This window comes from Piliocolobus tephrosceles, chromosome 19 (assembly GCF_002776525.5).
Source record: "Piliocolobus tephrosceles isolate RC106 chromosome 19, ASM277652v3, whole genome shotgun sequence".
NCBI lineage: Eukaryota > Metazoa > Chordata > Mammalia > Primates > Cercopithecidae > Piliocolobus > Piliocolobus tephrosceles.
Genome location: NC_045452.1, coordinates 7,751,401 through 7,765,987, shown reverse-complemented (window position 1 = coordinate 7,765,987; position 14,587 = coordinate 7,751,401). Strand labels below are relative to the sequence as shown.

Here is a 14,587-nt window from a genome sequence, read left to right as displayed (position 1 = left end):
CTAGTAGGTGCTCAACAACAGTGAATGTGAATGAATGAGTGGCTATTCTGGGACATGGTTAGTATCTTCCTTCTGCATCCAATGCAAGTTTCTATGACCCTCAACCCCTGGGACAGTGTCTGATATACAACAGATTGCCAATACGTATTTGTTGAATAAATGAGTGAATGCATGAGTGAGTGATGGAAGGAACGAATCAACATGGCTGGCAATGTGTCATATCTACGTCCTCCACTAAACCATAACCTCCTTGAGGGCAGGAATAGTATTTGTCTTACTTGCTTGGAGGCTTCATAATTGCCCAGTGTAAATATTTATCCCACAGAATTGGGCTGAATCTGGGCATCTCTGCGGTCACACAAATGCCACTATGCCCGAGCTACAGGTGGAGACCTTGAGGCTCAGAGAGGTGAACCACCCAGTCCCTCTGAGTGCTGGTGGCTGAGTGCTTAGCAGTCGTCTCTCCCATCAGCTCCCTACCTTGTGATGTAAATGTAGGCTCCTCCCAGCAGCAAGGAGATGATGAGGACCGGGATGAAGATAGCCAGGGCCATGTTCCCCCCTTCCAGCGACGTCTCTGCTGCCGCTTCTGCTACTGAACACAGGAGCCAGTGAGGTCCTCATTTCCCAGGTATCTGACTCCCAGTGAGTGCCCACCTGCCCAGTTCTCCACCCTTTGGAGACGGCTTTCCAAGGTCTAAGGCTCTGTGAGGGCCTTAGACCTTGGAGGACCATCTATAAAGACGAGAGGAAATGGTGCTGGTCCTTTGCAAGGGGTCCCAGACTCATCCTTGGGTGGGCTGGCCATAAGAGCTACAGAAAATTACACTGTTTGAAACCCGATCGTACCATTCCCAGTTTTTGGGGGCTACAGTTAAAATCTGGTTAAAGTCCAATTCACAGGAAGACTAGGAGAAAATCCCAAATTCAGTAACCAGGAAAGCAGATTTGCTGGACATTCTGTGGAGTGGAGAAGAGAAACAGGAATGGGTCTGGACCCCAGATGCAGGAGTGGTGGGCGAATCTGGGTTTGTGTGTGTTGAGTTGAACAGTGCTGGTGGTTTCTCACCCACAAGGTTTCTAAGGGATTCTCAGACCTGGTGCTCACCAGTGGAGTGGGGAGCTTGTTGCATGCAGACTGGCGGGCCCCTCCTAGACCTTTTGAGTCCCACTCTCCAGTCCAGGAGTGGGCTCTGAGCATTGGGGACAGCTCTCCGTCCTGCACACCCCAGTGACACCCCAACTCTGAAGGCCCGGTTTTGATTCCCAGAGGCTACCCTTGCACATTCCCTGGCTGCTCTCTCAACCTCCCATTATTTGTGGCAATTGCAAGAACTATAATAGCTGCTGCAGGGGCCTGGGGCAGAGGGCTGCTTTCCCAGCATAGCTTGAAGGCGGATCCTCCATCCCTTCTAGAAACTTGGCCTCCAGGTTTCCTCTGCCATTCTCCACGGTCACATCTAATAGAGCTTGGCTGTACACCAATCTATAACCCATTAACCACCACTTTATGGGGTCTGAAAAATCAATCCTAATACCCACAATAAATGCATGAGCACAAAACGTTACGATGGCTCTCATAAGCTCCGAGCAACCCCAGCCCTTTGAGACGTTCTCATGGTTCATTGGTCGGCAAAAGGCAGAAAAAGGATACTCTGAATGGAGACTAACACGAAGTGCCGTCTATTTTCCAAGTGGAGTGTCTAATTCATGCTCCTTCACTTATATTTGAGCCCTGGTTCCACCCGCTTGGATTCAAGTGTTGTCTGTTACAAGGAACAGCCACTAGTGAAATGTAATTTACATAGCCCCAGATTCTAAGTGAACTCATTATTGTCAGAAAGCTAAAGATGGCTCCAGGAATAATCAAAACTGCTTGATTGGGTAAAAACACTTTTTTTTTTTTTAAAGAAACAATATATTACAGTATATATTTTAAAATATATATACTATAATATACTGTATTTGTATTTACATGTATATACAGTAATGTATTACAGTATATATTTTACATCACAGCCCCGGTGGGTGGTTTTGTACCGAATTCAATAGCGGTGACATAGAACGCTCGACATTTTACACACGGGAGGGGTTGGAAAGGGAAGGAACCACAAAATGAAAACAAAACTGAAATAAAATCCTGGATAGATTTTAACATCTGCTCCTCATGAATAAGTCTCAGTTGGGAATTTCTAATAAAAGGAGAGCTGAAGTAAGGAGACATGGGAGAAGGGGTGGGTATGTTGAGGGGAAAAAAGACTCAGGGAAAAATGGACCATTGAATGCTTCCAGGGCAAACTCTTCTCTCTGGAAACCAGGAGGACTCTCAGCACAGAAGGTGACACGTCACTGGATTTAGTTCCCTTTCTAGAATGGCATCATGAAAAGTTTTACAATAGGGTTATGCCTTTTTCAGGCTTATGGGCTCTGAGCTTTCCTTATCTCATTGCTGTTACCATGTAGAGAACAGCTGTCAAATCCCTTTCAGGTTACTCGTAGGATCCTGACTTGCAAATCCCATAATTTTTTTCCCTTACAATATTATTTTAAAATTATCTTTGGCAGTGTGAAGGTAGAATTTATTTATTTATTTTAAGTGTCTAAATAAAGATATTCAAAGACCTGCCCTTGTTTTGTGTGCTATTAGTTTGATTTATTAAACTTTTTTTTTTTCATTCTGGAACTCACCTTCTAAAGCATGTTCAAAACTGTCTTGATTAACTGAAAGAGAAATCAGGAAGCATTGGTCAATGTAAAGTGAATTCACTTCATTTGCATGAAATGAGGCCAAAAAATTAGATGCAAAAGCCCATGCCATGCTTTAGTGAAGTTAGTGTTATGTTTTGACTTGTCTTGGGCCACTATAATCAGTGAACGTGCCTGGGGACTCTTCACTTCCTAAGTTCCCAAGAGAAGATGAGATAGATAAGACCCAACGTCAACAACAGTGATAGTGAATAATTACTGAACACTCACCGCGTGTCCAAAACTGTGCCAAGAACTCTATATACATTTGCTCATTTAACCCTCACGACAATCTTGTTAGGTCAACACTATTGTCATCCCCATTTTACAGATGAGCAAACAGAGGTTCAGAGAAGTGAAGCAACTTCTCTGACATCACACAGCTTCTCAGTGATGGAGGCAGGATTTCCATCTGGGCTGCTCAAGCGCTCTGGTTTCTGCTGTCAATCACGTGGTTAGGGTCTTTTCATCATTTTCACGTGGGGCAAAGCACAAATGGATTGCGAGGCCCAAGACCTTTATACAAAATCCAGCCAGAGATGGAACTGTTTTCCTGTTTGGAAGACTATCTATGTACACCTCTCTAATTTCATTTTTATTCCTTTTTATTTGATGAGGCTTTGTATCCCATGTGAAACTATTTTTTTTTTTTTTTTGAGACAGAGTCTCGCTCTGTCGCCCAGGCTGGAGTGCAGTGGCGCACGGTCTCTGCTGACTGCAGAAACTATTTTTAATCATTTATATTTTCTGTAAAACTTCTCTGGAGATTCAAGATGATGGGGACAGGCACCCCGTCTTTGTCATCAGTCATCGTGGTAGCTGAGCACAAAAAAATACCAACAAGGATGGATGTTTATTACAGGAATGCAAAATGCCAGCGTGAAGGACTTTGATGAAAAAATTGCAGCATTAGGGGATAGCAGAGAGTGGCCACCAAAGGCTCAGCTATCCTCATGTCTCCAATCCCAAGACATCCTAATCCATGCCTTGGTTAAAGTCACTCTCTGGTTTACGCCATCATCACACCATGACAGCAAAACCAGCTGAAAAGCTAGCTGGCTAACTAAGTGCACACATCTCTGCAGCTTTGGCATCAAGAAAATGGAAAGATTGAAGCAGATGGTCCCGCCCCAAGATGTGAGTTGCACCGTGGTTGAGTGGGAGTTGCGTGAATGTCCATGGAATCCTAGAACTGGGAGGAGGCATTGAATCTTGTGTCCCTTGGAGCCCTGTGCTCGTGGACCGCAGGGGGCATGTTAAATGCAGATTCCTGGGCCATTCCTGGGACTTGCCAGGGCAGTATTCTCAGGGGTGGACCTCTGCAGGTCTCACCAATGCTCCAGCAGTTCTGGTGCATCCAGTGGGCTCACTGGCTCCTCTTTAGAAACTCTGATCTGGGCTCCCCCATTTAGTTCACAAAAAGGGAAACCAAGGTCAGAGACGGAGGGGGAGCTCACTCAAGGTCACACAGGTGGTCCACAGCAGAACCGGGCTGGAGCCTGGGGGAGCCACGTCCCAGTCAGGTGGCCTCCCATTGGCATTGAGTTGCTTCCCTTCCTGCAGACCACAATGTCATGCATCCCAGTTTCTTTTTCTGAAGAGGAAGTGATTTATCATTTCCTTACAGAATTGGTGGTGGGACGGATCTCAGGAGTGGAAATGGGGAGGGAAGAAAGGTGCAGGGGTCTCCCCAGAGCCTTTTCTGCTAGCAATGCCATCACAGTTGTGGGAGAAAGCAGTGAGCTGGTGCACCTTGTGGGGCTTCTAGGGATACTAGCCCATAAAAAAGAGAGGTTTCAGGGATCACCTGCAAAATGGAGCCTCTTTTTATCTTTTCCTGTTTTTTTTTCTTTGTTTTTGGTCATTTGTGTGTGTGTGTGTGTGTGTGTGTGTGTGTATATATATATATATATATTTAACAGAGTCTTGCTCTGTCACCCAGGCTGGAGTGCAGTGGTGCGATCTCAGCTCACAACAACCTCAGCCTCCTTGGTTTCAAGCAATTCTCCTACTTCAGCCTCCAAGTAGCTGGGATTACAGGTGCACACTACCATGCCCGGCTACATTTGTGTATATTCTGATGGTAGTTTTATTTTCCTACCAGTTTGGCAGCATTTAAAAAAAATTGAAAACATACAGTGCTGGTGAGGATGTGGAGAAATGGACATTATTACACGTAGTTGGTGAGTGTGGATTGCTCCAATTGCGGGCAACGATTTGGTGACATCCAGGACAACTCTCGGTCTCCACAGGCCTTTGCCCACATCATCAATCCTGCTTGGAGGAATCTGTCCTGCAGGATGAAAAGTGCCAGCATCCAAGGATTCATGGGCAAGAATGTTTTTGCAAAACAAAACAAACAAAAAACTGGAAGAGAACTGATGTCTCCATCAACAGAGGAAGGGCTGAATGCACTGGGGAACAGGCAAAGTGTGGAAAGATGGGTGGCAATTAAAAAAAAAAACATGGCGCTACGTTTGTAATAAGTAAAACACAGAGTACAGCATGATATGGACCCTCCTCCCTTTTTTTTCTTTTGATACAGAGTCTTGCTCCCTTTCCCAGGCTGGAGTGCAGTGGTGCAGTCATGGCTCATTGCAGCCTCAACCTCCTGGGCTCAAGCAATACTCCTGCCTCAGCTTCCCAAGTAGTTGGGACTACAGGAGCGTGTCACCGTGCCCGGCTAATTTTTTTGATTTTTTTGTAGAGATGAGGTCCCACTATTTTGCCTAGGCTGGTCTCAAACTCCCAGGCTCAAGTGATCTTCCCCCCTTGGCTCCCAAAGTACTGGGATTACAGGTGTAAGCTACCACACCCAGGCTTTTTTTTTTTTTTTTTCTATAAAACAAAAACAAACATCCCTCTCTCTTTCCAAGTATTTCTACGTGTACAAGCCTAGGGAAAAGTGTGACACTGGAAATTCAGGTGATCAGCACTGGCTTCCACAGAAGAAAGAAAGGGATGGAGGAGAGAGGAAAACTCTGCTCCTTCCATTTGAAACTCTGATTTCTTCTACTTGTTCCATGAGATACCTTTGTAATTAATCCAAGAATAATTTAAAAAGCCACGTGGCAGATACAAACACGTTGTCCAGGCCAAAGTGGCCCTTTTCATGGTTTTCTTATTTGGGTTTTTTTTTTTGAGACAGAGGTCCCCCAGGCTGGAGTGCAGTGGCGCAACCTCCGCTCACTGCAAGCTCCGCCTCCCAGATTCAGGCCATTCTCCTGCCTCAGCCTCCTAAGTAGCTGGGACTACAGGCGCCCGCCACCTCGCCCGGCTAGTTTTTTTGTATTTTTTAGTAGAGACGGGGTTTCACTGTGTTAGCCAGTATGGTCTCGATCTCCTCAGCTCGTGATCCACCCGCCTCCGCCTCCCAAAGTGCTGGGATTACAGGCTGAGCCACCGCGCCCAGCCAAGATTCATTAAAAAACAAATCCTGCTGTTTTCTCCCCTGCAGAAAACTCATCAACAATGTCAAATTAACTTCAATTAATGTCCATATGACAGTTACAGGGTTTACAGGCAATCTTTACTCAGTAATTTCTCAGTACTTAAGCTCTACAAAGCAGGTTTCCCGTACTATCAAAAATAAATTCAGGCCGGGCGCAGTGGCTCACGCCTGTAAAACCAGCACTTTGGGAGGTTGAGGCGGGTGGATCACGAGGTCAGGAGATTGACACTATCCTGGCTAACACGGTGAAACCCCGTCTCTACTAAAAATACAAAAAATTAGCCGGGCGTGGTCGCGGGCGCCTGTAGTCCCAGATACTCGGTAGGCGGAGGCAGGAGAATGGCATCAATTCGGGAGGCGGAGCTTGCAGTGAGCCGAGATCGCGCCACTGCATTCCAGCCTGGGCGACAGAGCAGGACTCCGTCTAAAAAAAAAAAAAAAAAAAATGGCCGGGCGCGGTGGCTCAAGCCTGTAATCCCAGCACTTTGGGAGGCGGAGACTAGCGGATCACGAGGTCAAGAGATCGAGACCATCCTGGCTAACACGGTGAAACCCCGTCTCTACTAAAACAACAACAACAACAACAACAACAAAAAACTAGCCGGGTGAAGTGGTGGGCGCCTGTAGTCCCAGCTACTCAGGAGGCTGAGGGAGGAGAATGGCGTAAACCCGGGAGGCGGAGCTTGCAGTGAGCTGAGATCCAGCCACTGCACTCCAGCCTGGGCAACAGAGTGAGACTCCGTCTCAAAAAAAAAAAAACCCAGAACTGCTTATATAAGTCATTGTCATTCATGTGATGAGCCCCTGCTTGATACCCGGTAAGATTAAATTGCATCCCTTATGCTAGTGTTTCCCATACTTGGCTGGCTGATGACACAATTCACCTGTGTGGTTAAACTGGTCCCTGGGTCCTTGTAGACCCAGTGAATCAGAATCTCAGTGGAAAGGGCTCAGGACTCCGTTTATGTTTGCACTAAATGTTTGGAAATCACGGCCTTAAATGGTTCTCAAATTCAAAGTGCATTTGAGAGCTTGTTAAAATGTTTATTCCAGGCCTGCCTCTCAATGATTTTGGTTTGGGAGATCTGGGGTAGATTTGGGAATGTGTGAACACACCTAGGTTTCCATGCTGCAGTGATTGGCTGGTTGGGGGTCTTTCTTAGTAGCCCTGAAGGTGGGAAATTTATAGTCACGAGATGCGGGTTCAAGTCCTAGCTTTGTCTTGTACTAGCTGTGTGACTTTGGGAAAGTCACTTAACTTCTCTGAGCTTCTCCTTCTACATCTGTAAAACAGGTAAGATGACTCACCTATCTTAGTGGTCATAAGACTTAAATGAGGTGTTTCAGGGGATTTTTTTTAGGTAGATAAAATTCACATAACATAAAATTAACCATTTGAAAGTGTTAACAATTCAGGAGCATTTAGCACATTCACAATGTTGCACAACCATGACCTCTGTCTAGTTCCAAAACGTGTTCATCATCTCCAAAACAAGCCCCATACTCATTAAGCAGTCCCTAGACAACCACAACTCTGCTTTCTGTCTCTATGGATTTACCCATTCTAGATGTTTCCTATAAACAGAATCCTAAAACATGTGACCTTTTGTGTCTGGCTTCCTTCACTTAACATAATGGCTTTGAGGTTCATCTGTGTTGTGGCATGTGTCAATATTTCATTCCTTTTTTCTGGCTGAATAATATTCCCTTTTTTCTGCCACACTTTTGTTTATCCATTCATCAGTTGTGGGGCATTTCGGCTGTTTCCATCTTGTGGCTATTGTGAATAGTGCTGCTATAAACATTCATAGACAGTGTTTGTTTAAACACCTGTTTTAACTTCTTTTGGAAATATTCCTCAGAGTGGACAAACTAGCTGGGAAAGTAGTTTTAAGTCTCAGAGCTGGGGTTCATGAATAAGGCATATGGGGATCCACTGGAGTTATGGGTTCCCAAGTAGAGACATAAAACTTCATGCTTCTGTTCCTTCTGGAGGGCAAATTCAGTGCCTTTTGTCTGATTCTCAAAGGGGCATTAATGCAGTAAAGGTTAAGATCCACTGGCCTAAAACACTGAACATATTTCTGTTACTATTACTGACTGTGCACGTCAAAGATCCAGATAAACGAATCCAAATTTTACTCAGTGTGTTACAACTTAATTTTAGTGATGAGTGTTCAATGGATTCTAAGATGCAATTTTCTCACTTCATCTGGGAGGTCGGGGCGAGGCTTAAAGCAATAGTGTGTAATAATAACTGCCACCAGGTGGCGCTCATGATTCGCCGTGTGCACAAACGTGGGGCGTAAGAGTATCAGGGTTTGCAGAATGCCAGGCAGCACCCTGGGAGATCACCCGGTAGGCAGTGCGAGAACACTCCTAACCCATGGGAACTAACTGGTTGTGAGAAGGCGGTGCAAGAGGTGGGGAATAATTAAGCAGTGTTCTCTAAGCAGGGGTCAAAAGCAGGCAGAGGTCGGACGTGGTAATCCCAGTACTTTGGGAGGCCGAGGTGGGAGGATTGCTTAAGGCCAGGAGTAGAGACCAGCCTGGGCAACATAGCGAGATCCCCATCTCTACAAAAGTAAAAAAATTTAGCTGGGCATGGTGGCGTGTACTTGTGGTTCCAGCCACTCGGGAGGCTGAAGTGGGAGGATTGCTTGAGCCCAGGAGATTGAGGCTGCAGTGAGTCATGATCACGCCACTGCATTCCAGCCTGTGCAACAGAGCAAGACCCTGTTTCCAAACAAACAAACAAACAAACAAAAACAAACAAACAAACAAATAAACAAAAACCAGGCTGGTTCACAGGGCTGGGACTAGGGCAAGGCAAGAGGCGTCTAGGGCGAGAAGTGTACGGAGACTCTTTTTTACAGGCTGTTCTATGGGACACTTGGTCACCTCCTTACATTTTTCGCCTCAGGCACCTCTCTTGCCTCAACCTCGTCTTAGCCCTGCCTCAATGTAACTGCAAGCCCCTCATATCAAATACTTTAGTTCGTTATGGACATTCCTACTGAATTCTGCATCCCTGATGCTTTAATGGGACAGGAGCAATATATACATATATAGATATATGTACACATATGTATGTATATGTGTACATATACATGTATGTACGTAAATGTATATATATTTTAGTACAGAATGACATTCAACAGGAGCAATATTGAGTGGAAAAATAGGATGTTGAAGACCTGGAGTAAAAAATGATTCTACAGCTGGGTGTGGTGGCTCATACCTGCAATCCCAGCTACTCAGAGGCAGAGGAGGGAGGATCGCTGAGGTCAGGAGTTCTAGGCCAGCCTGGGCAACATAGCAAGACCCTGTCTCTACAAAAAAATTTAGTAATAATTTAGAAAATCAAAAGTGCCAGACTTTGAAGGTAGGGAACTTTTAAATACACTGGAACCAGTTTATTTTGCTTGCATTTTGTTTGTTTGTTTGAGACAGAGTCTCAGTCTGTTACTCAGGCTGGAGTGCAGTAGCGTGATCACAGCTCATTGCAACCTCTGTCTCCTGGGCTCAAGTGATCCTCCCACCGTAGCCTCCCAAGTAGCTGGGACTACAGGCACATGTCACCACGTCAGGTTAGTTTTTGTATTATTATTATTATTATTATTATTATTTTGTAGAAATGGTTTCACCATGTTACCCCAGGTTGGTCTCGAACTCCTGGGCTCAAGCAATCCTCCCACCTCAGCTTCCCAAAATGCTGGGATTACAGGTGTGAGCCACTGCGCCTGGGCTGCTTATATTTTCATTTCAACATTTTCATAATTGTGATATATGATAAAAAGCTTAACGCTTAAAGACCTTTTTATTTATTTATTTATTTATTTTTATTTTTAGATAGAATCTCACTGTGTCATTCCAGGCTGGAGTGCAGTGGCGTGATCTCAGCTCACTGCAACCTCCGCCGCCCGTTCAAGTGATTCTCCAGCCTCAGCCTCCCGAGTAGCTGGAACTTCAGGCATGCACCACTATGCCAAGCTAATTTTTTTTATTTTTAGTAGAGATGGGGTTTCACCATGTTGGCCAGGCCGGTCTTGAACTCCTGACCTCAAGTGATCTGCCTGCCTCGGCCTCCCAAAGTGTTGGGATTACAGGCGTGAGCCACTGTGCCTGGCCAAAAGCTCCTTTATTAAGTAAAAATAAAAATTCTAAGCCAGGAGAAGACATTGTGTCATAGTGTAATTGGCGGCATTTTGTTTTTTCTTTTTTAGTGGTGCGTAAAGTAATGGTGACATCTTAGATTTAATGAAGTACAGTAGCTCAGCTTTTTATTATTTTAAAATTTAATTTAATTTTTTTGAGATAGAGTCTTGCTATGTCCAGGCTGGAGTGCAATGGCATGATCAAGGCTCACTGCAACCTTGACCTCCTAGGCTCAGGTGATCCTCCCATCTCAGCCTCCCGAGTAGCTGGGACTACAGATGTGTGCCCAACTACTTTTTTTTTTTTTATATAGAGATGGGGGTCTCACTATGTTCCCTAGGCTGGTCTCAAACTCCTAGTCCAACTTTTTAGAGCAAGTTCAGAACTCCTGTGAGCCAATCCTGACATCTCCAGGCCCCGTGGACCCTGTGTGGTGAGTAGGTTTCTTTACCTTTACACACGGGCAGGGGCCCGTTCCAGTGGGATGGCTGTCCCAGGATACAGCGGATGGTCACTTCGCCCATGAGCTCAAAGCCTTCGTAGCACATGAAAGTGAGGGACTCTCCTGGCAGGTAGAGTCGCTTGTACAGGATTTGGTATCCATTTTCAGGCAGCCCTGGGTTGTCACATGCCAGGGACTCCTCCGCTGAAATGCAAGCCAGAAGGAGCTCTGATGAGATGATGCAAATCTTTGGGGAGTCCTGCTCAGAATCTGTGTGATCTAGCTTTGGTCAGCCTCTCCAGCATCCTCTGTCTGCATCACCACCTCGCATCAGACTGTTTTCTATTTCTCAGACTCTCCTTTCTGTCTTTCACCTCTGGGCACAGACTACATATGGGCAAGGTAGAATGAAGTTGGCTGTGGAATCAAGGTTAAAATACAAGTTCTGGCCGGGCGCAGTGGCTCAAGCCTGTAATCCCAGCACTTTGGGAGGCCGAGGCGGGCGGATCACGAGGTCAGCAGATCGAGACCATCCTGGCTAACACGGTGAAACCCTGTCTCTACTAAAAAATACAAAAAACTAGCCGGGCGAGGTGGCGGGCGCCTGTAGTCCCAGCCACTCGGGAGGCTGAGGCAGGAGAATGGCATGAACCCGGGAGGCGGAGATTGCAGTGAGCCCAGATCCAGCCACTGCACTCCAGCCTGGGCGACAGAGCGAGACTCCGTCTTAAAGAAAAAAAAAGAACAAAAAAAATACGAGTTCTGTTACTTATTAGCTGTGCGATCGCCAGCAAGTGGCATAACCTTTCTGATCCTTAGTTTCCCCATTAGCATAATGATGATCAAAGTATTATCTATCTTATAGGCATTTGGAGGACTAAAATAGATAAATAAAGAAATGCTTAAGATGTTTTTGGCATGTCATAGGTGCTTAGTAAATGATGGACGGTGGGGGTGTTTAATTGTGAAATCTTCTCCTTGCTTTTCACCTGACACCTAACCTGTGCATCCATCATGACTAGGTCTTGTCTTTCAACACTCAGTCTTCATTTCTCCTTCTCCAGGAAGCCTTCCTTGATGCCTCTTACCATCAACTGAGTCATCAGTCTTCTTAGTTTTTCCAGCACTGCATGCACTGTATTGTACTGAATTATTTATCTGTTTCTCTCACTGGAGATGAGCCTGTTAGAGCAAGCTTGAAGCTCAGGGCCTGGGATTTAGTAGGAATGCAATAAATGGCCCCAACTATTAAAAATAAGCCCACACTGCCATCTGGTGACTACACTCTTCAGCTGCAGACACAAAGCCCCCGGTAGCCTAAGAAACCCAGGCTGGAGTGCAGTGGTGCAACCCCGGCTCACTGCAGCATCAACCTCCCAGGGTCAAGCAATTCCCCTGTTTAAGCCTTCTGAGTAGCTGGGACTAAGGGCATGTCCGGTCACACTTGGCTTTTTTTTTTTTTTTTTTTTTTTTTTTGTAGAGACAGTGCCTTGCTATGCCTCCCAAGCTGGTCTCAAACTCCTGGGCTCAAGCAATCCTCCTGCCTCAGCCACCCAAGATGCTGGGGTCACAGTATTTATTGGAGAGTTGAACCTGCAGGTTTAACCCATTTCAGGCCCCAGGTGAAATCTAGTCCTTTTTCAGCACCTGGATGGAATGGACAGCTAGCAAATTGCTTCACACACAGGACTACAAATCCTAAAACATTATAAACTTTATTATTAAAAAAATTTTAAATTGCAGTAAAATCCACATAACATAAAACTGACCATTTTAACCATTTTAAGTTTACGGTCCAGTAGGTTAGTGTACTTTTACATTCTTGGGCAACTTATGTCCAGAACTCTTTTCATCTTGCGAATCTTACACTCTATATGCGTTAAACAACTTATCCCTAGTCTCTGGTATCTCCCATTCTACTTTCTGTCTCTATGAAGTTGACAGCTCTAGTTATCGCATGTAAGTGGAATCAAATGGTATTTGCCTTCTGTGACTGGCTTCTTTCACTTATCGTAATGTCCTCAAAGTTCATCTAGGTTGTAAGATGTGTCAAAAATTTTCTTCCTTTTCAAGGCTGACTAATATTCCATTGTAGGCAGGTGCCACATTTTGTTTTTTGTTCATCCATCGATGGACACTTGGGTAGCTTCCTCTTTTGGCTACTCTGAACAATACTGCTGTGAACATGGGTGTACATGTTAAGCTATGCCCAGATTTCTGACCCACAGAAACTGTCAGATAATAAACGTGTGTTGTTTGAAGCATCTTACTTTGCAAGATGAATCTCAAGCATCCTTTCAAGACCCAGATTGCTACCCAAAGGCAGGGGGAACGCTGTCTTATCACCATGATAACTTCAGAATCTTTTCTGGCACCTCTTTCCCAGGCTTAAAACTCATATTATGCTCATACCCAGTACAATGCCTGGTTCACTGAAAGCATTCCTTTATTTACTCAAATAATGTTTATTGAGCAATTACTATGTGCCAACAACATAACTAGTACTGAGGACAGAGAGGTGAATAAAACAGATATAATCCCTGGTCCTATGGTACTTGTGGTTCAAGGCACACAGTACAATATAGGTCCCAGCTAGAACCCTTTTCTCTGTGAACATGACTTACATCTGGGCTCTACTTAGCTGGAGCAATGTCAACTAAAACAATAGTTACCGAGCTTTCACAAATTAGGAGATTTCAAATAATAACTTAGATTTCTGGATTCTTCTGAAACATTAGAAGATTGGGCAATACTGGGTTCACATAGTTACATGGCAATGACTGGCTGGAGTTGAGAACTGGCTTTCCCTGTTAGACCAGGAATATTCTTTACTTTGGCCCCAGTCTCTGCCACTCCCTATTGCCTGGCCTTGTAGGCATTTAAATGTATCACTTTTCCCATGAAAAGATCAATGAATCAATTGATGAGTATGCTTTAGTCACAGTAATCACCACACATGAAGAATCAGGGCTTTGATCTCCTCCAGTGGGTGGATGGGTAGCAATCTGGCTTCTACTCTTGAGGTTGAAGGGTTTTCCTTTATACGTCAATAGCAGTCTTCACTGGAGCTTATCAACTGTTTCCTTCCCACCCTTGAAATCTAGCCCAGAAGTCAGCCTGTGGAAAGAGACTTTCAGGTCACTGTGCAGCTGGAGTTGCGTCTTGGATGACACCATAGATAGCTCTGGTGAGCACCCATGCATTTATTCAGAAAATATCTCATGAGTGCTTACTTCATGCCCAGCAATGCGTCCAGCAATGGGGTAAGGAGGCGAATCTGACACCATTCCTGCCCTCTAAAGCTCATGGTCTGCATGCTCTAAGGGCCCAAGCAAATGTGTAAATGGACAATGTAATTAAAAATGGCAGGTGCCATAGAAGAGAGAAACTCAGAAGACCCTGGCTGGCTGGAGAAGACTGCTAATGTAGCCAAGGGAAGGGGCTGTTGGAATAGTTGAGCGAGAGAGGCAGAGATGCTGAATGTACTTCCCTTTCCACAAGATTCCCAGAGATGAGGCAATAAGTGGTTCAGCTGACACTTGGCCATGGCTAATCCTTCCACTAATTGAAGGTCATTTGTATACTTGAAGTTTACCCCCTGGCATTCCAGAGCAGAATGGATATGCAGCCAATGCTTCTGTGTCTGAGCCCAGAGTCAAATCACAAAGCCTTGCTTGAATCAATCATGGGGCTCCCTCCAAGGCAGCACTCTATTATGTGTTTATGGACGAGACCTAAAAGGGCTGGCAAGGGATCATTAACCCTGCAGAGCGTGCCTTGGGGATGGGCTG

At 45.2% G+C, this 14,587-nt stretch overlaps 1 protein-coding gene across 1 annotated transcript in view; it reads right to left on the bottom strand.

The window, feature by feature from the left end:
- The window catches only part of SEZ6L (seizure related 6 homolog like), a 93,436-nt gene that overhangs the window by 7,722 nt on the left and 71,127 nt on the right, over nucleotides 1–14,587 (bottom strand). The window contains exons 12-14 of the mRNA XM_023190716.2: nucleotides 10,806–11,000; nucleotides 2,689–2,721; nucleotides 481–592 (exon numbers count right to left, since the gene is read on the bottom strand). Coding sequence (XP_023046484.1) covers nucleotides 481–592; nucleotides 2,689–2,721; nucleotides 10,806–11,000 — 340 coding nt within the window. The remainder of the gene's footprint in view (nucleotides 1–480; nucleotides 593–2,688; nucleotides 2,722–10,805; nucleotides 11,001–14,587) is intronic.